The sequence below is a fragment of the Salmo salar genome, chromosome ssa15 (genome assembly GCF_905237065.1).
Source record: "Salmo salar chromosome ssa15, Ssal_v3.1, whole genome shotgun sequence".
Taxonomy (NCBI): domain Eukaryota; kingdom Metazoa; phylum Chordata; class Actinopteri; order Salmoniformes; family Salmonidae; genus Salmo; species Salmo salar.
Window position 1 is genome coordinate 3,942,427 of NC_059456.1, and position 26,780 is coordinate 3,969,206.

The 26,780-nt window shown below is 40.6% G+C and overlaps 1 protein-coding gene across 1 annotated transcript; it reads left to right on the forward strand.

The window, feature by feature from the left end:
- The first annotated feature begins 1,808 nt into the window (after positions 1 to 1,808).
- LOC106570863 (DNA-binding protein HU 2) lies at positions 1,809 to 26,780 on the forward strand. Its single transcript, XM_014143430.2, has 3 exons — positions 1,809 to 1,917; positions 11,098 to 11,383; positions 26,170 to 26,780. The coding sequence occupies exons 2-3, from the start codon at positions 11,110 to 11,112 to the stop codon at positions 26,607 to 26,609; spliced, it is 714 nt and encodes a 237-aa protein (XP_013998905.2). The 5' UTR covers positions 1,809 to 1,917; positions 11,098 to 11,109; the 3' UTR covers positions 26,610 to 26,780.

The following is a 26,780-nucleotide window of genomic DNA, read 5'->3' on the forward strand; positions in this document are numbered from 1 at the left end:
AGTGAGGTGGGGAACCCAGGGCTGGTAGTGTGGTGGGGAACCCAGGGCTGGTAGTGAGGTGGGGAACCCAGGGCTGGTAGTGAGGTGGGGAACCCAGGGCTGGTAGTGTGGTGGGGAACCCAGGGCTGGTAGTGTGGTGGTTAACCACCTTGAACCCCAGCCAGCTGAGCACCTTCTCCAGTTTCACTGCAGGACAAGAGAAGGCACTCAACTCTCAAACAATTCTGTCTATCACTAAATCATTATTTCACATCAACCCATAATAACCAACTACTGAGTGAGACAAGAGAAAGTTGGTCAGATGTTGAAATATAGAAGTGTGACTGGTTGATGATAAGAAGTTGAAATACCAGCATCAATGTTTGATCCCGCTCTGTCCCTCATATCCTCTGCTGTAAACTTCTGGATGTTAATCAAGATACGTGTGGTCTCAGTTAGGCCCAGGGGATACGTGTGGTCTCAGTTAGGCCCAGGGGATACGTGTGGTCTCAGTTAGGCCCAGGGGATACGTGTGGTCTCAGTTAGGCCCAGGGGATACGTGTGGTCTCAGTTAGGCCCAGGGGATACGTGTGGTCTCAGTTAGGCCCAGGGGATACGTGTGGTCTCAGTTAGGCCCAGGGGATACGTGTGGTCTCAGTTAGGCCCAGGGGATACGTGTGGTCTCAGTTAGGCCCAGGGGATACGTGTGGTCTCAGTTAGGCCCAGGGGATACGTGTGGTCTCAGTTAGGCCCAGGGGATACGTGTGGTCTCAGTTAGGCCCAGGGGATACGTGTGGTCTCAGTTAGGCCCAGGGGATACGTGTGGTCTCAGTTAGGCCCAGGGGATACGTGTGGTCTCAGTTAGGCCCAGGGGATACGTGTGGTCTCAGCTATTTTTTCAGTTTTTATTTTTTCAGCTGTTTGAAGATGGTGAATAAAACCGAAAGTAAAAGAAGCAAAAACAAAACTTAAGAACAGGAAGCATAGAAATAGAGCACAAAGAACAGATCAACCACTTCTTAGGCTTTCAGTGAGAATGACAGATCTATAACTCACAATTCTGCATCTGTAAAACGATGCCACATGCTCAATTGAAGGAGTAGATAAATAAACATGGTAGCAATGTAAAACTGGATCCCCTTCTTTTTTTTTAAGAAAGGACTTTCAAAATAAAGGACATTTATCAAAACTACTTTCAAAAAGTGTTTACCCGTGATTGCATTAGAATTGTTGTGCATTGACTGCTTATCAGAATACATATTCTCCTCCTGTTGCTCTTGCCACTTGAGTGCCCTCAAGAAGAACATTTATCTTGCATAGAACACACAACAACAAGCCGACAAGGTAAATAGATAAACTATTCTACTATGAGGTTGTCTGCTTTTGTTTGAATAACAATATTATAGTATCACTGGCAAATTACATCCTGAGTAATAAAGTATAGGCTTTGAATGACTTTGCCACCCCGCTAAAATGGAACACAATATCTCAGAATACATTTATTTGGGAACATATTTCGTAGAACAGTCTGTATTAGGCTGTAATCTCCAGACCAGCGGGAACTCCGAACAGGTGTCTTTTCTATGCCTGCTGCTTTAGGTTACGGTGCTTATTAAAACGCATTTGATACTGAATGTGATTCCCTTTTATTCATAACTTCCCTAGACGATCATCTCTGAGTTTGTATTCATGTCGATGCTTTGAACCGTTTTGTGTTTTATCTTTCTCACCTTCTATTATTGTATTTGTGAAGTACCTTGAAATGCATTTGTTGTAAGAAATGTACTATATAAATAAAGTTTGATTTCAGATGATCATGTGCCCAGACAGGATAGGCGTGGCTGCTTTCAATGCCTTTATATTACATCGATTACGGATGAAAGCCAAAGCAAAGAAAACCTGTTGAGCCTACAGCATTCTGGTTATAATTTCTTGAAGGTAAGAAACCTACTAAAGCACTAACTCGATCTTATTTCGTGGTGTACTATTAGTTAGGCTATACATTGAGTAAAAACACAGATTACATTTTTTAAAAACGTATTACATAGAGGTTTGCACTTTGCTGACGCGCACCAGGCTACACGACCGTCTCTCCGCTTTTTAGAATCTTTAAAAACGGTATGAAGACTAATATCGAACTTGTATTTTATGGTCTATAATGAACATAGCCAGCTAACCTTTAGGAAAATGTGAAAGATGTGAACGTATGTAGGCTGTCGATTGTGTGCAAGCCTATATGTGTCTTTCACACTTGAATCTTCTCGTTGCGCCCTTCTTCCGTTTCATTTCGGCCTATTTGTATTAATTTATTTGTATTTATATTTGTTTTTACTGATCGAAGGTTATTGTTATTGTTGTTGCTTGGATAACCTTATCCACTATTATCCTATGTTGGCCTATTTATATTTTCCATTTTTTATAAGCGGTGCGCACTGCGCAGAACAGCCGAAGAATTATCACTGAAACATTGTGGATTTAATGTTGTAGCCCAAGCATTTATTCAAGTTGGATCATCTTCTTATGTCGAAAGTCACACGAATCTAAGACATAGCTTGTGGATTGTAGCCTATAAATGCCTATTCCTGTTATTTTCCCGCCTATTTCTGTTCTTTTCCCGCGTTCCATCAAACATCTTTTCGTAATCGGTTACATGTAAATCCTCAACCGTGATGATCCGCTGCCGCTACTAACTGTTCACAAATGTATATGTGTATTTTAACCCAATAATGGTTGAATTGAAGTAGTTTAAGCTGTCTATCAAGCAATGTTTTTTTTGACAGAAACCGTTACTCTTTTAAAAACCAAACGGATGCAAACAGATCAAAGCGAGAGTTTCTATTGGACACATTCAGGTAGGTCCCTCGCCGTTTCGTTTGCTTCGGTTTAATAAACGTTTTGCAACAATCGGCGTAATGAATACGCCCCAGTGGATAGAGTGAAACATGCGTTCTTGCTGCAGCTGCGTTATGCGGACCCCATCCTATGGAATAAAAGTTTGAGTTCCTCCCTTATAAACTCCGCTGTGGTATTGTGCGCAATACTGTCAAAAATAGTTTAATTTAAGAAGACCACGAGTGGGGCTTTTATTGCTCAATCTAATTCGTGCTGATTAAAGAATCCTTAGGCCTAATGGACACATTCTCAAACTCGTGCACTTTTTATAGACTTAAAGAGCTGCAAATTGTCGAGCTATCAAACTGTCACCAACAAAAACGGAAGCAATAGGCTTATAGCAAACGCAGCATATTGCATTCATTTTTCACGTGCAAATAGCACTTTTCAATAGTGCTCAAAGCATGCCATTCCATGAGCGCAGAATTTCCATTTCAACTCGAAGCAACGAGCCCAATTAGTCCTCTATGACAACACAATGATAAACAACATAGTAGTCTAATTAGTCATTCGTTTTGGGGTTATGCTCAGGTAAAAGAATTTGGCTACTCTATATTTATATATTTCCAAGTCCTATTCTTGACGATCAAGGTGTATTAAATTCAAGCAAGCATTTCGCTACACTCGCATTAACATCTGCTAACCAAATACAATTTGATTTGATTTGAAATTCATTCGAATGACAGGAAATCTGACAGACTCATGTTTTCAATGTAAAGATATAGTCTACTTGTATTATTATATATAGAAAGCAATGGGTTAGGAGAAGCCTGCATAACTAACTCATGAAGTAAAATGTAACATCCATTTATGGCCAGCTATTAACTCATTGATTTATCCTGCAATAGATGTCATTCAATTGGTAATATTCCTTTTTGTCTTCTAAGGGCTCTAAGCAGGTTGATGTTTATTGGGATAAGTCTTGTCCTTGAGGCAGAACTGAGTGATTTCCACTAGCCTCCATCATTCTTAAATGGAAGAAGTTTCGAAACACCAAGACTCTTCCTTGAACTGGCCACCTGGCCAAAATGACAGAGCTCCAGAGTTCCTCTGTGAAGATGGGAGAACCTTCCAGAAGTACAACCATCTTGGCAGCACCAGCACTCCACCAATCAGGCGTTTATGAGCTCCCGAGTGGCACGTGCATCTCAGTGCTAGAGGCGTCACTACAGACCCTGGTTCGATTCCAGGCTGTATCACAACCGGCCGTGATTGGGAGTCCCATAGGGCGGTACAAAATTGGCCCAGCGTCGTACTGGTTAAGGTTTGGCCGGGGTAGGCCATCATTGTAAATAATAATTTGTTCTTAACATATTTGCCTAGTTAAATAAAGGTTAAATAAAAACATTTAAAAGATTATGGTATAGTGGCCAGATGGAAGCCACTCCTCAGTAAAAGGCACATGACAGCCCGATTGGAGTTTGCCAAAAGGCACCTAAAGTACTCTCAGACCATGAGAAACAAGATTCTCTGGTCTGTTGAAACCAAGATTGAACTCTTTGGCCTGAATGCCAAGGGTCACGTCTGGAGGACACCAGGCACCGCTCATCACCTGGCCAATACCATCCCTAAGGTGAAGCATGGTGGTGGCAGCATCATGCTGTGGGGATGTTTTTCAGCGGCAGGGACTGGGGGACTAGTCAGGATCGAGGGAAAGATGAACGGAGCAAAGTACAGAGAGATCCTTGATGAAAACCTGCTTCAGAGTGCTCAGGATCTTTAGACTAGGGCAAAGGTTTACCTTCCAACAGGACAATGACCCTAAGAACACAGCCAAGACAACGCAGGAGTAGTTTCGTGACAAGTCTCTGAATGTCCTTGAGTGGCCCAGCTAGAGCCCGGACTTGAACCTGATCGAACATCCCTGGAGAGACCTTGAAATAGCTGTGCAGCGATGCTCCCCATCCAACCTGACAGAGCTTGAGAGGATCTGCAGAGAAGAATGGGAGAAACTCACCAAATACAGGTGTGCCAAGCTTGTAGCTTCATGCCCAAGAAGAATTGAGCCTGTAATCGATACCAAAGGTGCTTCAACAAAGTACTGAGTAAAGGGTCTGAATACTTATGTAAATATGATATTTCATACATTTGCAAAAATGTCTAAAAACCTGTTTTTGCTTTGTCATTATGGGGTATTGTGTGTAGATTGATGAGGGAAATGAAGCATTTTAATCCGTTTTAGAATAATAGTGTATTTTAACAAAATGTGAAAAGTGAAGGTGTCTGAATACTTTCCAAATGCACTGTGTGTATATATATATATATATATATATATATATATATATATATATATATATATATATATATATATATATATATATATATATATATATATATATATAGTATAAATGCACTATATATATAGTATAAATGCACTATATATATATAAAATATATATATAAAGTGCATTTATACTATATATATAGTGCATTTATACATATATATATATATATACAGTACCAGTCACAAGTTTGGACACAGCTACTCATTCAAGGGTTTTTCTTTACATTGTAGAATAATAGTGAAGACATCAAAACGATGAAATAACACATATGGAATTATATAGTAACCAAAAAAGTGTTCAACAAATCAAAATATATTTTATATTGGAGATTCTTCAAAGTAGCCACCCTATGCCTCTATGAAAGCTTTGCACACTCTTGGCATTCTCTCAACCAGCTTCATGAGGTAGTCACCTGGAATGCATTTCAATTAGCAGGTGTGCCTTGTTAAATTTCTTTCCATCTTAATGTGTTTGAGCCAATCAGTTGTGTTGTGACAAGGTAGGGGTGGTATAAAGAAGATGGCCCTATTTGGTAAATGACCAAGTCCATATTAAGGCAAGAACAACTCAAATAAGCAAAGAGAAACAACAGTCCATCATTACTTTAAGACATGAAGGTCATTCAATCTGGAAAATGTTGGAACTTTCAAAGTTTCTTCAAGTGCAGTTGTACGCGTTATGATTAAACTGGCTCTCATGAGGACCGCCACAAGAAAGGAAGACCCAGAGTTAACTCTGCTGCAGAGGATAAGTTCATTAGAGGTTACCAGCCTCAGAAATTGCAGCGCAAATAAATGTTTCACAGAGTTCAAGTAACAGACACATCTCAACATCAACTGTTCAGAGGAGACTGTGTGAATCAGGCCTTCATGGTCAAATTGCTGCAAAGAAACGACTACTAAAGGACACCAATAAGAAGAGACTTGCTTGGGCCAAGAAACATGAGCAATGGACATTAGACCGGTGGAAATCTGTCCTTTGGTCTGATGAGTCCCAATTTGAGATTTTTGGTTCCAACTGCCGTGTCTTCGTGAGACGCAGAGTATGTGAACGGATGATCTCCACATGTGTGGTTCCCACCTTGAGGCATGGAGGAGGAGGTGCGATGATGCTTTGCTGTTGATTTATTTAGAATTTAAGGCACGCTTAACCGGCATGGCTACCACAGCATTCTGCAGCGATACACCATCCCATCTGGTTTGTGCTTAGTGGGACTATCATTTGTTTTTCAACAGGACAATGACCCAACACACTTCCAGGCTGTGTAAGGGCTATTTGACCAAGAAGGAGAGTTATGGAGTGCTGCATCAGATGACCTGACCTCCACAATCACCCGACCTCATCCCAATTGAGATGGTTTGGGATGAGTTGGACCGCAGAGTTGCCAGGTGCGACAAAACTAGGGCCTGTTGATAGTGTTGTTAAAAAAGCAGAGCAGCACTTTATTATGGACAGACTTCTCCCCATCTTAGCTATTGTTGTATCAATATGTTTTGACCATGACAGTTTACAATCCAGGGTTACTCCAAGCAGTATAGTCACCTCAACTTACTAAATTTCCACATTATTTATTGCAATATGTAGTTGAGGTTTAGGGTTTAGTGAATGATTTGTCCAATGCTTTTAGTTTTTTTATATTGAGGACTAACTTATTCCTTGCCACCCATTCTAAAACTAACTGCAGCTCATTGATATGTGTTGCACTGATTTCACTCACTGTTGGAGCTGAAGTGTATCGTGTTGAGTCATCTGTATACACTGGCTTTACTCAAAGCTTGTGGCAATTCATTAGTAAAGATTGAAAAAAAAGTAAGTGGCCTAGACAGCTGCACTGGGGAATTCCTGATTCCACCTGGATTATGTTGGAGAGGCTTCCATTAAAGAACACCCTAGAGTTGAAGTGGGAAGTTTACATACACCTTAGCCAAATACATTTAAACTCAGTTTTTCACAATTCCTGACATTTAATCCTAGTAAACATTCCCTGTCTTAGGTCAGTTAGGATCACCACTTTATTTTAAGAATGTAAAATGTCAGAATAATTGTAGAGAGAATGATTTATTTCAGCTTTTATTTCTTTCATCACATTCCCAGTGGGTCAGAAGTTTACATACACTCAATTAGTAATTGGTAGCATTGCCTTTAAATTGTTTAACTTGGGTCAAACGTTTCGGGTAGCCTTCCACAAGCTTCCCACAATAAGTTGGGTGAATTTTGGCCCATTCCTCCTGACAGAGCTGGTGTAACTGAGTCAAGTTTCTAGGCCTCCTTGCTCACACACGCTTTTTCAATTCTACCCACAAATTTTCTATAGGATTGAGGTGAGGGCTTTGTGATGGCCACTCCAATACCTTGACTTTGTTGTTCTTAAGCCATTTTGCCACAACTTTGGAAGTATGCTTGGGGTCATTGTCCATTTGGAAGACCCATTTGCGACCAAGCTTTAAAATCCTGACTGATGTCTTGAGATGTTGCTTCAATATATCTACATAATTTTCTGTCCTCATGATGCCATCTATTTTTTGAAGTGCACCAGTCCCTCCTGCAGCGAAGCACCCCACAACATGATGCTGCCACCCCTGTGCTTCACAGTTGGGATGGTGTTCTTTGGCTTGCAAGCCTCCGCCCTTTTTCTTCCAAACATAATGATGGTCATTATGGCCAAACAGTTCTATTTTTGTTTCATCAGACCAGAGGACATTTCTCCAAAAAGTACGATCTTTGTCCCCATGTGCAGTTGGAAACCGTAGTCTGGCTTTTTTATGGCGGTTTTGGAGCAGTGGCTTCTTCCTTGCTGAGCGGCCTTTCAGGTTATGTCGATATAGATACTTTTGTACCTGTTACCTCCAGCGTCTTTACAAGGTCCTTTGCTGTTGTTCTGGGATTGATTTGCACTTTTCGCACCAATGTACGTTCATCTCTAGGAGACAGAACGCGTCTCCTTCCTGAGCAGTATGACGGCTGCCTGGTCCCATGGTGTTTATACTCGCGTACTATTGACTGTATAGATGAAAGTGGTACCTTCAGGCGTTTGGAAATTGCTCCCAAGGATGAACCAGACTTGTGGAGGTCTACAATTTTTGTATGATTTCTTTAGATTTTCCCATGATGTCAAGCAAAGAGGCACTGAGTTTGAAGATAGGCCTTGAAATACATCCACAGGTACACCTCCAATTGACTCAAAGTATGTCAATTAGCCTATCAGAAGCTTCTAAAGCCATGACATCATTTTCTGGAATTTTCCAAGCTGTTTAAAGCCACAGTCAACTTAGTGTATCTAAACTTCTGACCCACTGGAATTGTGATTAAGTGAAATAATCTGTCTGTAAACAATTGTTGGAAAAATTACTTGTGTCATGCACAAAGTAGATGTCCTAACCGACTTGCAAAAACTATAGTTTGTTAACAAGAAATTTGTGGAGTGGTTGAAAAACAAGTTTTAATGACTCCAACTTAAGTGTATGTAAACTTCCGACTTCAACTGTATGTGTTCTGTTAGACAGGTAACTCTTTATCCACAATATAGCAGGGGGTGTAAAGCCATAACACATATGTTTTTCCATCAGCAGACTATGATCGATAATGTCAAAAGCTGCACTGAAGTGTAACAAAACAGCACCCAAAATCTTTTTATCATCAATTTCTCTCAGCCAATCATCAGCCATTTGTGTAAATGCTGCGCTTCTTAAGTAGCGGGATTACTTTAGCTTCCCTCCAGGCCTGAGGGCCCACACTTTCTAGTAGGCTTAGATTTCAAAGATATGGCAAATAAGAGTGGCAATATCATCCGGTATTATCCTCAGTAACTTTCCATCCAAGTTGTCAGATCCCGGTGGATTTTCATTGTTGATAGACCATTTTTTCACCTTTTTTCACAGCATGAGGTTGGTGCCTGAAACTGATCATTTGATCCTGTAGAGGTTAATGTGTTTGGACCCCAGGAAGAATGGCTTGGCAGCAGCTAAAAAAGCAAGTAGTGGCCTAGTCAAAGTAGAGACCAAATTCCAATTGAGATGTTGTGGCAGAACTTGAAATGAGCAGTGAATGCTTCGAAACCCACAAATGTCACTGAGTAAAGCAGTTCTGCGTGCAAGAGTGGGCCATAATTCCTCCACAGTGATGTGAGAGAACTATGGATGCAAGGACTGACCATCCACGATATCAAAATTGTAGTTTTAACCATTTTTTGAGGCTATACAACAGTTGTTTACATTTACAATGTTTACAAACATTGGAGTAAAACAAGCTTATATTTTGGGTTCTGATGGGATACGACAGTTGAACTAAGCTCATGAAACATTTATAATTTATATTCTTCAAGAATCAATCCGTTATATATACATATAATACACATTGAACGAAGAATTTACAGATTGCCCCTTTAAGTTTATCAAAAGTGTGCAAGTAATGTCGGTTAGGCCAATGGATTTTTTTATTCAATTTTTTATCAGCACAAATTAGATTGAGCAATAAAAGCCCCACTCGTGGTCTTCTTAAATTAAACTAGTTGTTGACATTATGGCGCACAATACCACAGCGGAGTTTAGAAGGGAGGAACTCCCTCAAACTTTTGTTCCATATGCTTCGATCCGTAGTATGCAGATGTTGCAAGAGCACATTTTTCACTGGCTGTCCACTGGTCGCAATGACAATGATTGATAGGCAGCTTAAACTTCTTCAATTCATCCATTATTGGGTTAAAATACACATATACGTTTGTCAGCAGTCATCCACAACAACCACGGTCCCGTAAGATGCAGATAACAAAATGATACACCTTCCTAGGATTCTAGCTTTAAATAACGGTATAAAAACTCATATCTAGTCTAACTTGTATTTCATGAACTATAATTAACAGCCTGCTAACGTTGAGTAAAAAGTTAATGTTGTAATGCGGGCTGTTCCTGAAGCATAGGCCAACCCTACTACCACGCCAACATGGCCGTCTTCACAACTTCTCGGTCGGACTAATTGCGTTGATTTAATTTGTATTCCTCAATGCACTGCTGTCATCAAAAACCATCTCTTAGATGCGGTGTCCAGAGCGCAATAGAGCAATGCGTCAGAGTACCACTGCTGCCTAATTTGGGCAGCCTTCCGCACCTCTGTGTGTTGTTGATTTCTGCCAGCAGAGGGCACACACCTAATATCTGAAATCTGTTGTGAATGTATTGTAAAGTTTTTTTAAATGTATAACTGCCTTAATTTTGCTGGACCCCAGGAAGAGTAGTTGCTGCCTTGGCAGGAACTAATGGGGATCCATAATACACCCCCAGGTAGAGTAGTTGCTGCCTTGGAAGCATGGGGATCCATAATAAAGCCCAGGAAGAGTAGTTGCTGCCTTGTCAGCATGGGGATCCATAATAAACCCCAGGAAGAGTAGTTGCTGCCTTGGAAGCATGGGGATCCATAATAAACCCCAGGTAGAGTAGTTGCTACCTTGGAAGCATGGGGATCCATAATAAACCCCAGGAAGAGTAGTTGCTGCCTTGGAAGCATGGGGATCCATAATAAACCCCAGGAAGAGTAGTTGCTGCCTTGGAAGCATGGGGATCCATAATAAACCCCAGGAAGAGTAGCTGCTGCCTTGGCAGGAACTAATGGATCCATAATAAATACAAATACATTTCAGCTAAATGTTCCCATGTGGCTTGTTGTTCCCTTGTTACAATTCGTATTGTATTAAACTTGATTTATTGTAACCTACCTTCTGTTGCGCTTTCTGGACCTGAGTTTACCCTATTACAGACAGATGCATTGACAGTCATTGGGCTACTGTACCTACCTCCCAAATTCACATGGTGTCATTGGTACATGATAAAGTTTCACTCTTTTACTCCAGCCCTTACTCAGGCTGTTAGTACAGCAGTGATCATTGTTATTTTACAGCAGATGAAAAGGCAGTTGGTGATATAGGTATCTGATTCTTTTGTCCATGGCAGTGATCATCAACAATGGAGCGGTTGTTGGTAAAGACTCTGGATGAGGTGACGAGTGACGAGATGAAGAGATTCCAGTGGCTCCTGATCAAGCACCAGAGGCGTGGCTATGAGCCCATCAAAAGAAGCGAGTTGGATCGCGACACAAGCAGGGAGAATACCGTGGAGCTGATGGTGAACAAATACAAAGAAAATGGGGCTCTGGGTGTCACAATTAATATCCTAAAGGACATGCACCAGAATACACTTGCTGGCAAGTTGAAGACAAAGGCAAACATTCTCAAAGAAGGTAATACAGAATTTACAAATTACAGGTCATAGACACCTATGATGAAAAAGACAGCTGAACATGACTGCCACATTATACTGGGACAGGATCATAGACAGATACATGTAGCATCTTTAACGTGTGTATGTACAGTTTATTAAATTATTGGCACCCTGTTCAATACGTCACCTTGCAAGGATAATGGCACAGACAGGGGCGAAAATCTGATATCAACTTTGGAGGGGACAATTACATGAAATTTTCTCAAGAGCAATTCCTGAGGGGGACACCAAAAGTAGTGCTGTAACACATAGCCTACATTGTAATATGGTAAATGTATATTGAGGAACCAAAGAAATAAGGTGTTTGCCGTACTCCAAACTACCGGTACCCAAAACTACCCAACTAATCCTTCCCTGTGGCTCAGTTGGTAGAGCATGGTGTGTGCAACGCTAGGGTTGTGGGTTCGATTCCCACAGGGGGCCAGTACAAAAAAAAAAAAAAAATGTAGGAAATGTATACATTAGCTACTGTAAGTCGCTTTGGATAAGAGCGTCTGCTAAATGACTAAAATGTAATCACAACAGCAATACCATTGCTTTTAACAAATCTTAGTTCAGTCACCAGTTTAAGTTGAGAGTGGGGGTATCCATGGCATTTTCCAATTATGTTCCTATTTTACAAGTCAAAAAAATTGAGAACCTTTCATAATGTTGCCAAACAAAGACTCAACAAACTTACCTGAGACTCCCTGTCTCTGCCAGTCTGTCCCTGCATATCTGTCCCCAACTCTGCTGTCTGTGTGCCATCTGTTGCCTGCTCTGCCTAATGACATCATTGTGAAACATTTCCATTAGAATTTCATTTCTTTCTTATGAACATTTTATCAACTAGTCTTTGAGATATTAGGCTACTAGGGTTCTTACTATGCGTTTTGGTGTATTGAAAAATACTCTGATGTCCGTCTTTTATTTTTCTGCCATTTTTCTACCTGGCTGGCTACACACACAGTGTGTAGGTTATTTACAGTAGGAGATGGGCTTCTATCATCTTCAATCATTCTATTTGGGCTTCGATCTAAAAGGTAGCTAGCAAATGTGAAACGTATTAAAATGACAAGAGTTGACAGCTGTATGAGTTCACCATTTACACAACATATGCTGCAACCTTTTGTCATTTTAATAGTTTGTTTCATATTGGCTGGCTTCCAACAATAGCTGAATTTGCAAAGCTAGCGAGCACCAATTCAGTTTCAGTGGTGTTTGCTATAATCTTTGCTACCCGGGTTAAATAAAGGTGAAATAAAATAAATAAATAAAAGTTCACTTGCGACAATTTAGCTTTTGCAACGAGACCATTAAATATATTTAAGACAATGGTAGAAGAGAGTGTAGTTCTGTTCAGTTTGGATTTCAGTTTATCGCTAACCTTATCACAGGGACTTTGAAGCATGCTGATTCCATCTTTGACGACGCCACATAAATGGAATAGGTACTAGCTAGCTTAATAGTTAATATTTGCATGTATATGTATATGTATATATATATATGTATGTATGTATGTATGTATGTATGTATGTATGTGTGTATGTATGTATGTGTGTATGTGTGTATGTGTGTATGTATGTATGTATGTATGTATGTATGTATGTATGTATGTATGTATGTATGTATGTATGTATGTATGTATGTATGTATGTATGTATGTATGTATGTATGTATGTATGTATGTATGTATGTATGTATGTATGTATGTATGTATGTATGTATATGTATATATGTAGTACCAGTCAAAAGTTTGGACACAGCAACTCATTCCATTTTATTATTTTTTTTACTGTTTTCTACATTGTAGAATAATAGTGAAGACATCAAAACTATGAAATAACACATATAGAATCATATAGTAACCAGAAAAGTGTTAAACAAATCAAAATATATTTTATATTTGAGATTCTTCAAAGTAATAACTCAGGAAAAGAAGACTGAGTTCAAATCAAATTGATGACAGCTTTGCACACACTTGGCATTCTCTCAACCCGCTTCATGACGTAGACACCTGGAATGCATTTCAATTAACAGATGTGCCTCATTAAAAGTTAATTTGTGGAATTTCTTTCCTTCTTAATGTGTTTGAGAAAAACAGTTGTGTTGTGACAAGGTAGGGGTGGTATACAGAAGATAGCCCTATTTGGTAAAAGACCAAGTCCATATTATGGCAAGAACAGCTCAAATAAGCAGAGAAACAACAGTCCATGTTTACTTTTAAGTCATGAAGGTCAGTCAATGTGGAAAATTTCAAGAACTTTGAACGTTTCTTCAAGTGCAGTCACAAAAACCATCAAGCGCTATGATGAAACTGGCTCTCATGAGGACTGCCACAGGAAAGGAAGACTCAGCTCAAATCAAATTGTATAGTAAGAGATTAGAATAACAAATAATTAAAGAGCAGCAGTAAATAACAATAGCGGGGCTATATACAGGGGCTATCTACAGGGGGTACCGGTACAGAGTCAAGGTGTTAATGTGCGGGGGGCACCGGTGTCAAGGTAATTACGTACATGTAGGTAGAGTTATTAAAGTGGCTATGCATGGATAATAACAGAGTAGCTGCAGCGTGGGGGGGGGGGCAATGCCAATTGTCTGGGTAGCCATTTGATTAGCTGTTTAGGAGTCTCATGGCTTGGGGATAGAAGCTGTTTAGAAGCCTCTTGGACCTAGACTTGGCGCTCCGCTACCGCTTGCCGTGCGGTACCAGAGAGAACAGTCTATGACAAGGGTGGTTGGAGTCTTTGACAATTTCTAGGGCCTTCCTCTGACACCGCCTGGTATAGAGGTCCTGGATGGCAGGAAGCTTGGACCCAGTGATGTACTGGGCTGTATGCACTACCCTCTGTAGTGCCTTGCAGTTGGAGGCTGAGCAGTTGCCATACCAGGCAGTGATGCAACCCGTCAGGATGCTCTCGATGGTGCAGCAGTAAAACCTTTTGAGGATCTGAGGATTCATGCAAAATCTTTTCAGTCTCCTGAGGGGGAGTAGGTTTTGTCATGCCCTCTTCACGACTGTCTTGGTGTGCTTGGATAATGTCAGTTTGTTGGTGATGTGGACACCAAGGAACATGAAGCTCTCAACCTGCTCCACTACAGCCCGTCAATGAGAATGGGGGCGAGCTCGCTCCTCCTTTTCCTGTAGTCCACAATCATCTTCTTTGTCTTGATCACGTTGAGGGAGAGGTTGTTGTCCTTGCACCACACGGTCAGGTCTCTGACCTAGCTGTCTCATCGTTGTCGGTGATCAGGCCACTGTTGTGTCATCAGCAAACTTAATGATGGTGTTGGAGTCGTGTTTTGCCACGCAGTCATGGGTGAACAGGGAATACAGGAGGGGATTAAGTACACACCCCTGAGGGGCCCCAGTGTTACAGTTTTTCTCAGTCGCTTTGGTGCATTTTTCACATCATCCCTAACATGTGCAAAATAATAAGTGCATTTCTCTGAACAATTTGTACAAACTGCTATATACAATAGATGTGTTTCTAAAGCTAGTCAGTGACTAAAAATCCTTAGTACATCTCTCAAAAGTAAATATTCATGCCAATGATCATGTCAGTGTCATCAGAATGATAAGTCATTGAGTCAATGTTCACGAACAAGGTCGTCAAAATGTTTAGGCATGTTGTCAATGGAACTGTGTACTTTGACAGTATTACCTGATGTAAACTTAGGCTACAGTTTGGATGACAGTTACTGTATTGAAAATGCACAAGGCTGCACTTCTATGGCATATATCAATTTCAACAGTACTATTTACATATTACTGTATGTGGGTTATTGATTGAAAGAGACTGGACAACCCAAGGGGCACAAGGGAAAAAAAAATAAATTATAAAGAAACACAGGAAACCACCCCTAAGGCACAACTTTGCCCGCAGCACTGTTCTAGTGCTGTCTCTACACATCCAGACCTTCCTGTCTGTCGGCCCACATATTCTCATCCACATCACACCGGATATTTTCCCTTCCAATGCAACGTGGAAAGAATCTTTTGGAATGCCTTATCCATCCTCTGCAGGCGTCTACTGTGATGTCCTCACATGCTGCATCCATTGCAGCCAGCAGGGTCATCTGTGTGTGTGGCTGACGATCGTACACCTTCCACCTCCATGCTGAAAAGAACTCCTCAATTGGGTTAAGGAATGGTGAATAAGGTGGGAGGAATTCTATGAGCATCCTCGGGTGGGTCACAAACCATTGCCTTATGATGTTTGATCGATGGAAACTCACATTATCACAAATGACCACATACTTTGGCAAATCCTCTCTAAACAGACCCCTCTCATCATCAGGGATGAGAGCCCTGTAGAGAGTCTCTAAAAAGTTGAGTAGATGCTGGGTGTTGTATGGCCCTATAAGGGGGATATGGGTTAGGACACCATGCTCCGAAATAGCAGCACACATGGTGATATTTCCTCCCCGTTGGCCTGGCAAATCCACAGTAGCTCTGTGACCGATGATATTCCGACCCCGCCTTCTGCATTTGGTCAGGTTGAAGCCAGCCTCATCCACGTATACAAAGTTGTGAGAGGGTTCACTTGATTCCAACTCAATTATACGCTATATCCCAGAACACACAGTTGAATTTGTTTTGGTAAGGAAGAGTGACATATAATGTACATATATTGCATGTTCCTTCCACAGCAATGGAAATGTGTGCAGTTTATGCTTACAGTACTATGTATCACTATAAAATGTTGCTGTAAAGTAGTTACATAGATATATGTTTTACCTGTACATACTGGTACCGTAGCTCCTTAACTCTGTCCTCATTCCTTTGGAATGGTACACGGTACAGCTGTTTCATACTCATCTGGTTTCTATGCAGCACCCTGTCGATGGTTGAAATGCTAACCGTATGGATGTTTTCAAAGACATCGTTGTCTTCTATAATGGTCCTTTGAATTTCCCTGAGTCTCATGGCATTGTTTGCTCGGACCATGGTGCAAATAGCCTCCTCCTGTTGAGGTGTGAAAAGGCGTCCTCTGCCACCGGTTTGAGGTAATCTTGCAGTCCTATGTGGTGAAAAATGCAGTGATGCATCGCACACTTTCACATAGACAAAAACTATCCGAACACACATTTTATTGTAAAACATACAGGTGGGTGCATGTAAGGTGCGGTATGTATCTGTATAGAGTATATTTCTGTATGCTGTGAAATACAAGTGGACTACTGTAATATGAAGCATTGTAGGAAGTATACAGTATGCTGCTTATACAGTAACTGTGCACTGTACATTGGTGGACATACCTGTTCTCTCTTCGAAACGTTTGAACTATTGAGGACACGGTTGATCTCCCAATATTCGGCTGCATCCTTCGACCTGCCTCAGCCATTGTAAGGCCATGATTGACAACATGGTCTACAATAGTGGCCCTTATGTCATCAGATATGCGCCTATGTCCTCTTCTGCCTCTTCCTCTGTTTTGCCTTCCACCACGCATCCTTGCTCCTCTTCTTCCTCCTCTTGGCTGTTGACCCTGTTCGTTTCCTGGTCCATCCATTATTGGAAAATTGCAACTCTGTGTTGTGGTCTGTCTATATATGCTTGCCAATTGATTCTTCATGAGATGCACCTTTGAGCAATTTAAACAACTGGTTGATTGTTGGTTGAACTAACACTTTACATTCCTTCATGAGTGAGGGTCTATTTCACCTGCACCATTCATCAATTCACGTTTTTGTACAAAAGGTCTAATAGAAATGTGTAAAACTATGCTTGACAGTTTATGACAAATAGTTCTTAGATGTTTTGAGGGGTAAGACTATTCAACAGAGAACCATCTACTATATTTTGATCAACATGACATGAGCAATTGAAAATGTGGGAAAAAGCTGACACTTGTACATTATCAATTGCAATATGTACAAAAGCAATTGCAATTTGTTCAAAGGAATAAGAAATTGCTTTAATGATGTGCACAAGTGACTAGATGATTTGGAATTTGTACAAGTAGTATCAAGAATGGCACTTTTGATCTAAGAAATGCACCAAAGCGACTGAGAAAAACTGTAAGAATCAACGTGGCAGATGTGTTGTTGCCTACTCTTACCATCTGGGGGCGGCCCGTCAGGAAGTCCAGGATCCAGTTGCAGAGGGAGGTGTTTAGTCCCAGAGTCTTTAGCTTAGTGATGAGCTTTGAGGTCACTATGGTGTTGAAAGCTGAGCTGTCGTCGATGAACAGCAATCTCACATAGGTGTTCCTTTTGTCCAGGTGAGAAAGGGCGGTGTGGAGTGCGATTGCGTCATCTGTGGATCTGTTGGGGCGGTATGCGAATTGGAGTGAGTCTAGGGTGTCCGGGAGGATGCTGTTGATGTGAGCCATGACCAGCCTTTCAAAGCACTTCATGGCTACTGACATGAGTGCCATGGGGCGGTAATCAATTAGGCAGGTTACCTTCGCTTCCTTGGGCACAGGGACTATGGTGGTCTGCTTGAAACATGTAGGTATTACAGGTTGAAAGTGTCAGTAAAGACACTTGACAGTTGGTCCGCGCATGCTTTGAGTACACGTCCTGGTAATCTGTCTGGCCCAGCGGCTTTGTGAATGTTGACCTGTTAAAAGGTTTTGTTCACATCTGCTACCGAGAGTGTTATCACACAGTCGAGCAATACCTCGAGACTTCTTGAATATTAGACATCGCGCACCAGCTGTTATTGACAAAAAGACACACATCCCCACCCCACGTCTTACCAGCGGTGCCGTCTCTGTTCTGCCGGTGCATGGAAAATCCCGCCAGCTCTATATTGTCAGTTTCTTCGTTCAGCCACGTCTCGGTGAAACATAAGATGTTACAGTTTTTAATGTCCCGTTGGTAGGAAAGTCTTAATATTATCTCCCGACCTCAACCCAATTGGTTTGGTTTGGGATGAGTTGAACCGCAGAGTGAAGGAAAAGCAGCCAACAAGTGCTCAATATATGTGGAACTTCTTCAAGACTGTTGGAAAAGCATTCCAGGTGAAGCTGGTTGAGAGAATGCCAAGAGTGTGCAAAGCTGTCATCAATGCAAAGGGTGGCTACTTTGAAGAATCTCAAATATAAAATATATTTTGATTTGTTTAACACTTTTTTTCATTACCATATGATTCCATGAATTGTTTCATAGTTTTGATGTCTTCACTACTATTCTACAATGTAGAAAATTGTAAAAATAAAGAAAATCCTTGAATGAGTAGGTGTTCTAAAACTTTTGATATATATCAAAATATATATATATATGTACTATATGTACTATATATACTATATATATATATATATATATATATATATATATATATATATATATATATATATATATATATATATATATATATATATATATATATATATATATATATATATATATATATATATATATATATATATATATATCTATATATACTATATATATATATATATATATATATATATATATATATATATATATATATATATATATATATATATATATATATATATATATATATATATATATATATATATATATATATAGTGCATTCGGAAAGTATTCAGACCCCTTGACTTTTTCCACATTTTGTTATATTACAGCCTCATTATAAAATTGATTTAATTGTTTTTTTCCCCTCATCAATCTACACACAATACCTCATAATGACAAAGCAAAAACAAGTTTTTACAAATGTTTGCTAATTTATGAAAAATGTAAAACTGAGTATTCAGACCCTTTACCCTTTCCTCAGTACTTTGTTGAAGCACCTTTGGCAGTGATTACAGCATAAATGTTTCTTGGGTATGATACTACTAGCTTGGCACACCTGTATTGTCACGTCCTGACCAGTATAGGGGTTATTTGTTATTGTAGTTTGGTTAGGACGTGGCAGGGGGTATTTGGTTTATGTGGTTCGGGGTGTGTGTCTATGTAGAGGGGTGTTTGATTTATGTATTCCGGGGTTTTTGGGCACTGTTCTATGTTAGTGTATTTCTATGTTCTGTCTAGTCTAGTCTATTTCTATGTTTAGTTTATTGGGGTTGGACCTTCAATTGGAAGCAGCTGGTTATCGTTGCTTCTGATTGAAGGTCCTATAATTAGGAGTTTGTTTTCATGTTTTTTTTTGTGGGAGATTGTGCTGTGTATAGCTTTGTGCCTTACCGGCATGTTATTCGTCATTGTGTTTTTTGTGTACGTGTTTGTTTTGGTTTACCTTACCTTCTTTGTCCATTTAATAAAAGAAGATGAGTGCACATATTCCTGCTGCGTTTTGGTCCACTCTACCCTACGACAACCGTGACATGTATTTTCAGGTCTCTCCAGAGATTTTTGATTCGGTTCAAGTCCGGGCTCTGGCTGGGCCACTCAAGGACATTCAGAGACTTGTCCCGAAGCCACTCCTGCATTGCCTTGGCTGTGTGCTTAAGGTCGTTGTCCTGTTGGAAGGTGAACCTTCACCCCAGTCTTAGGACCTGAGTGCTCTGAAACAGGTTTTCATCAAGGACCTCTCTGTACTTTGCTACATTCAGCTTTGCCATGATCCTGACTAGTCTCCCAATCCCTGCAGCTGAAAAACATCCCCACAACATGATGCTGCCATCACCATGCTTCACCATAGGGATGGTGCCAGGTTTCCTCCAGACATGACGTTTGGCATTCAGGCCAAAGAGTTCAATGCTGGTTTCATCAGACCAAAGAATCTTGTTTCTCATGGTCTGAGAGTCTTTAGGTGGCTTTCGGCAAACTCCAAGCGGGCTGTCATGTGCGTTTTACTGAGGAGTTGCTTCCATCTGGCCACTGTATCATAAAGGCCTGATTGGTGGAGTGCTGCAGAGATGGTTGTCCTTCTGGAAGGGTCTCCCATTCTCCACAGAGAAACTCTAGAGCTCTGTCAGTGTCACGACTTCCGCCGAAGTCGGCGCCTCTCCTTGTTCGGGCGGCGTTCGGCAGTCGACGTCACCGGCTTTCTAGCCATCGCCGCTCCATTTGTCATTATTCCATTTGTTTTGTCTGGTTTCATACACACCTGGTTTTCATTCCATAATCAACTGCATGTATTTAGTCCTCTGTTCCCCTCCATGTCGTTGTGTGTAATTGTTTATTGTTGAGGGTGGTATTTGTTACGTATATTATTCCAGGCGTTGCACTTTTGTTTTTGACTGTGTTTTGGCACTTGTTTTGTTATGTGCTGTATCATATTATTACCGGTATTAAAGTGCGCCTGTTATTTATACTCCGCTCTCCTGCATTTGACTTCGCCTCATACACCTCTCCTAACAGTCAGAGTGACCATTGCGTTCTTGGTCACCTCCCTGTTGGGTTATTGTCCTGTTGAAAAACAAATGATAGTCCCACTAAGCCCAAGTCAGATGGGATGGAGTATCACTGCAGAATGCTGTGGTAGCCATGCTGGTTAAGTGTGCCTTGAATTCTAAATAAATCACTGACAGTGTCACCAGCAAAGCACCCCCAGACCATAACACCTCCTCCATGCTTTACGGTGGGAACCACACTTGCGGAGATCATCCGTTCACCCACACCGCGTCTCACAAAGACACAGCGGTTGGAACCAAAAATCTAAAATTGTCCTTTTCCAAGATAATCCATCCACCTGACAGATGTGGCATATCAAGAAGCTGATTAAACAGCATGATTGTTACACAGGTGCACCTTGTGCTGAGGACAGTAAAGGGTCACTCTAAAATGTGAAGTTTTGTCACACAACACAATGTCACAGATGTCTCAAGTTTTGAGGTAGCTTGCAATTGGCATGCTGACTGCAGGAATGTCCACCAGAGCTGTTGCCAGAGAATTTAATGTTCATTTCTCTACCATAAGCCTCCACCAATGCCGTTTTAGACAATTTGGCAGTACGTTCAACCGGCCTCATATCCTCAGACCACGTGTAACCACTCAAGCCTAGGACCTCCACATCCGGCTTCTTCAGCTGTGGGATCGTCTTCCATAGATTAGGGCCAAATTGACTGATTTCAATTGACTGATTTCCTTATATGAACTGTAACTCAGTCAAATTTGGCTTAACAAATCACATATGTTATATGTTATATCACTGTGTGAATAGGGGTTGAATTATTTTTTAATTACTTCCCCTTCCTCTGTCCTCCATAAATATAATATCTGTAAGGTCCCTCAGTTAAGTATTGAATTTCGAGCACAGATTAAACTACAAAGACCAGGGAGCTATTTGAAAGCCTCATAAAGAAGGGCAGTGATTGGTAGATGAATGACAATAACAAATCTGACATTGAATATATCTTTAAGTATGGTCAAGTTCATAATTATGATGTGGATGATTTATTAAACCACCCAGACACATTAAATATGCAGTTACTCCTTCTGAACTGAGCTGCAGAACAGGAAGTAAACTGCTTAGGGATGTCACCATGAGGCCATTGGTGATTTTAAAACAGCTACAGAGTTCAATGGCTGTGATGGGAGAAAACTGAGGATGGCTCAACAATATTGTAGTGACTCCACAATAATGACCTAAATGACAGAGTGAAAAGAAGAATACAAATATATAGAATAAAAATATTTCAACGTCCAAATGTGTCAAGGCTCTAAAGTAATACTGCAAAAAAACACAGCAAAGGAATACACTTTTTGGCCTTAAATGCAAAGCCTTATGTTTGGGGCAAATCCAACACAACACATCACTGAGTAACTGCCTCCATATTTTCAAGCATGGTGGTGGCTGCATCATGGTATGGTTGTCTTTAAAATCAGCAAAGACTGGGGAGTTTTTAGGATGAAAAGAAATTAGATGGAGCTAAGCATAGGCAAAATCCTAGAGTAAAACCTGCTTCAGTCTGCTTTACACCAGACACTGGGTGATGCTGAATTCACCTTCCAGCAGGACAATAACCTATAACATGAAGCCAAATCTGCACTGGAGTTGCTTACGAAGAAGACGGTAAACGTTCCTGAGTGGCCAAGTTTTGACTTCAATCTGTTTGAAAATCTATGACAAGACTTGAACATTTCTGTCTAGCCATGATCCTCAACCCCTTGACACTTTTTTAAAGAATAATGGCCAAATATTGCACAATACATGTGTGCAAAGCTCATGAGACTTATCCAAGAAGACTCACCGCTGTAGTCGCTGCCAGAGGTGTTTCTAACATGTATTGACTCAGGAGGATGAATCCTGATCTAATCAAGGTATATCAGTGTTTTATTTCACCTTAATCTAAAAAATATATTGATTTTTTTCACTTTGACATTAGAGTATTTTTTTTGTAGATAGTTGACAAGATATGACAAATCCATTTTAATCCCATTTTCTTACACGGCGGTGTAGATTCTCGATAGGCACTGTATGGCTGCCAGGAAATATTGTTGTTTTTGTTACAGGCTTAAATTAAAATGATAACAAGACCACTGCAAATGAGTGACTTTGTTTAGTTTAGTTGATTCATTTGACCATTTAAAAAAACAATCACACATAAAACTTGAAAAGCCATATATGCACATGATCGAGGATAACACACAATAAAGTCTGGGACTTATTTCCATTGTTAAATCATGGAGGACAACACACAATAAAGTCTGGGACTTATTTCCATTGTTAAATCATGGAGGATAACACACAATAAAGTCTGGGACTTATTTCCATTGTTAAATCATGGAGGATAACACACAATAAAGTCTGGGACTTATTTCCATTGTTAAATCATGGAGGACAACACACAATAAAGTCTGGGACTTATTTCCATTGTTAAATCATGGAGGATAACACACAATAAAGTCTGGGACTTATTTCCATTGTTAAATCATGGAGGACAACACACAATAAAGTCTGGGACTCATTTCCATTGTTAAATCATGGAGGATAACACACAGTAAAGTCTGGGACTTATTTCCATTGTTAAATCATGGAGGACAACACACAATAAAGTCTGGGACTCATTTCCATTGTTAAATCATGGAGGACAACACACAATAAAGTCTGGGACTTATTTCCATTGTGGTCCTCTTGAAACAAGATGACTAGGCAAGATCCAACACGGTTGAACACAGTATTACAGAGAGATAATAAAACATAAAAACAAAGAAAAATAAGATCCAACACAATTGAACACAGTATCACAGAGAGATAATAAAACATTAAAACGAAGAAGAAGAACATCTATCTCATCATTGCCATGACATCATAAGGTACATTCAAATGAACACAGAAGACATCAAACAGTGTTTTTACTTTATTTTTAAAGCTGCCCAGAGAGGACGTTGGCAACTCATTCCACTCTGAGGCTCCAGTATACAAGACAGTATCTTTCCCAGCATTACTCCTGAACCTGTATAAGCACACATTAGCAACACCTGATCTGGTGCTGTGATTGTGTGCATCCCTAATATGGGGAAAGTAATTGGTTAGATATCTGGGCACAGAACCATAAATACTCGTGTAAACCAAACCCAATCTAATCTGGAACACCCGAGCCTCAACAGGCAGCCAGTTGAGTTTCTGAAAGCAGCTCTATGTGGGTACGGGGACTCCCCTAAAATACTACCCTGATCAGCTTATTCTGGGCTATCTGGAGCTTCCTCTTCAGAAGCTTAGATAAGCCCCCAAACCAGGAAGTACTAGCGTAGTCAAAATATAATTGAATGAGGGTGGTGGCTAGCAGTCCTTATCTCCTGTGGGCTAGGTGGGACGTTTGCGTCCCACCCTAGTCAACAGCCAGTGGAATCGTGTGGCGCGAAATACAAATACCTCAAAAATGCTATAACTTCAATTTCTCAAACATATGACTATTTTACACCATTTTAAATGCAAGACTCTCGTTAATCTAACCACATTGTCCGATTTCAAAAAGGCTTTACAGCGAAAGCAAAACATTAGATTATGCCAGGAGAGCACCCTGCAAAAAATAATCACACAGCCATTTTCAAAGCAAGCATATATGTCACTAAAACCAAAACCACAGCTAACCTTTGATGATCTTCATCAGATGACACTCCTAGGACATTATGTTATACAATACATGCATGTTTTGTTCAATCAAGTTCATATTTGTATCAAAAACCAGCTTTTTACATTAGCATGTGATGTTCAGAACTAGCATACCCACCGAAAACTTCCGGTGAATTTACTATATGATACTATATGATATATGATATATGATTACTCATGATAAACGTTGACAAAATACATAACAATTATTTTAAGAATTATAGATACAGAACTCCTTCATGCAATTGCGGTGTGAGATTTTAAAATAGCTTTTCAGCGAAAGCACATTTTGCAATATTCTGAGTACATAGCTCAGCCATCACGGCTAGCTATTTTGACACCCACCAAGTTTGGGGCTCACTAAACTCAGAATTACTATTAGAAAAATTGGATTACCTTTGCTGTTCTTCATCAGAATGCACTCCCAGGACTTCTACTTAAACAACAAATGTTGTTTTGGTTCCAAATAATCCATAGTTATATTCAAATAGCTCTGTTTTGTTTGTGCGTTCAGGTCACTATCCGAAGGGTGACGCGCGAGCGCATTTCGTGACAAAAAAATTCAAAATATTACATTACCGTACTTAGAAGCATGTCAAACGCTGTTTAAAATCATAAAATAGCGATAAAATTCCATCCGGGCAACGTTGTATTCATTCAAAGGCTGAAAGAAAAAAATGGAGTAGTCTCGTGAACGCGCATCTCAGTCTCACTGTCCCCAGACTGACCACTTACAAATTCTGCTGCTGTTCTTTGCCCAGAGACAGCAGACACCCCATTCCACTTTCTGGCGGCTTTAGAGAGCCAATGGAAGCCTTAGAAAATGTCACGTTACAGCACAGATGCTGTATTTTCGATAGAGATGCAACAGAAGGACAACAAATTGTCAGACAGGGCACTTCCTGTATGGAATCTTCTCAGATTTTGGCCTGCCATATGAGTTATGTTATACTCACAGACACCATTCAAACAGTTTTAGAAACTTTAGAGTGTTTTCTATCCAAATCTACTAATTATATGCATATTCTCGTTTCTGGGCAAGAGTAGTAACCAGTTTAAATCGGGTACGTTTTTTATCCGGCCGTGCAAATACTGCCCCCTAGCCCCCAACAGGATTTATCAAGCAGCTTGGACTTTCTAGCCAAAAACGTAGTCCTGTCATTAACCTTCCCTAGCACTTTAGTGGTCATTCTCACACCTCCCAAGATTCCATCAAGGATACATCCCAGGTAGCTAACTGAGGTTTTAGTTGTCAGCACATCACGCCCTAACTGCACTCTGATTTCAGAGGACCTACACAATTTAGGTCTGGACCCAAAAATAATTGCCTCAGTTTGTGCACCGATAGCTTATTATCTCCAAGCCATTTGCTAATGTTAGAAAGCTCTGTGGTAAGTATGCTCTCCAACATAGTTTTAGTTTTATGAGACACCAGAAGTGTAGAGTCATCCGCATAAAGACAGTAGCGGCCCAAGCACGCCACAACTCATTGGTCTTGCCTGAGACAGTGAACAATTAACCTCTACCACTTGCTCCCTACCTGACAAGTTGGACTTTACCCAGCCTAGAGAGATTCTGCTTAACCCCAGTGCCTCCAGTTTGGAGATTAGGAGACAGTGGTTAGCTGTATCAAAGGCCTTCTGTAGGTCAAGCAGTACCATTCTACAGAGATTTCCCTCATCAATCTCTTTCCTGATGAAGTCAGTCAAGTAAAGTAGACATGAATCAGTGGTGTAAGTTTTTCTAAACCCTGACTGAAAATCATACATTAGACTTTGTTTGTTGACATATTCATAAATTTGCTCATGTACATCTCTCGACAGTGGAGAAGAGCACTGCTACAAAGAGCACTGCTACGAAGAGCACTGCGGCAAAGAGCACTGCGGCAAAGAGCACTGCGGCAAAGAGCACTGTGGCAAAGGAGAGCACTGCAAAGGAGAGCACTGTGGCAAAGAGCACTGTGGCAAAGAGCACTGCGGCGAAGAGCACTGCAGCGAAGAGCACTGCAAAGGAGACACCAGCGGAGAAGAGCACTGCAGCGAAGAGCACTGCAAAGGAGACACCAGCGGCGAAGAGCACTGCGGCGAAGAGCACTGCGGCGAAGAGCACTGCAAAGAAGAGCACTGCGGCGAAGAGCACTGCAAAGGAGAGCACTGCAAAGAAGAGCACTGCAAAGAAGACCACTGACGCTACATTGAAGAGACCTGCAAAGAAGACACCAGCGGAGAAGAGCACTGCGGCGAAGAGACCTAAGCTGTTCTAGATCAAGAGAATGGGCCCATATGGCATACTTTCTTTTAGACCGGTTTACAATTAATAATGATATTTCATAGGATTTCACTTTTCTTTTACGTGCTGTATTTTCTTAAGCTTTTCTCAGAATTTTTGCCATTTTACAACCTGACAATGAAATAAAAATCATAATTTTCAAGAA

What these genes read in the sequence shown, in the direction of transcription:
- LOC106570863 (XM_014143430.2), top strand. Translation starts at nt 11,110, where the DNA reads ATGGAGCGGTTGTTGGTAAAGACTCTGGATGAGGTGACGAGTGACGAG. An exon ending in GGCAAACATTCTCAAAGAAG is followed by an intron (nt 11,384 to 26,169) that starts GTAATACAGAAT and finishes ATCTCTCGACAG; the next exon opens with TGGAGAAGAGCACTGCTACA.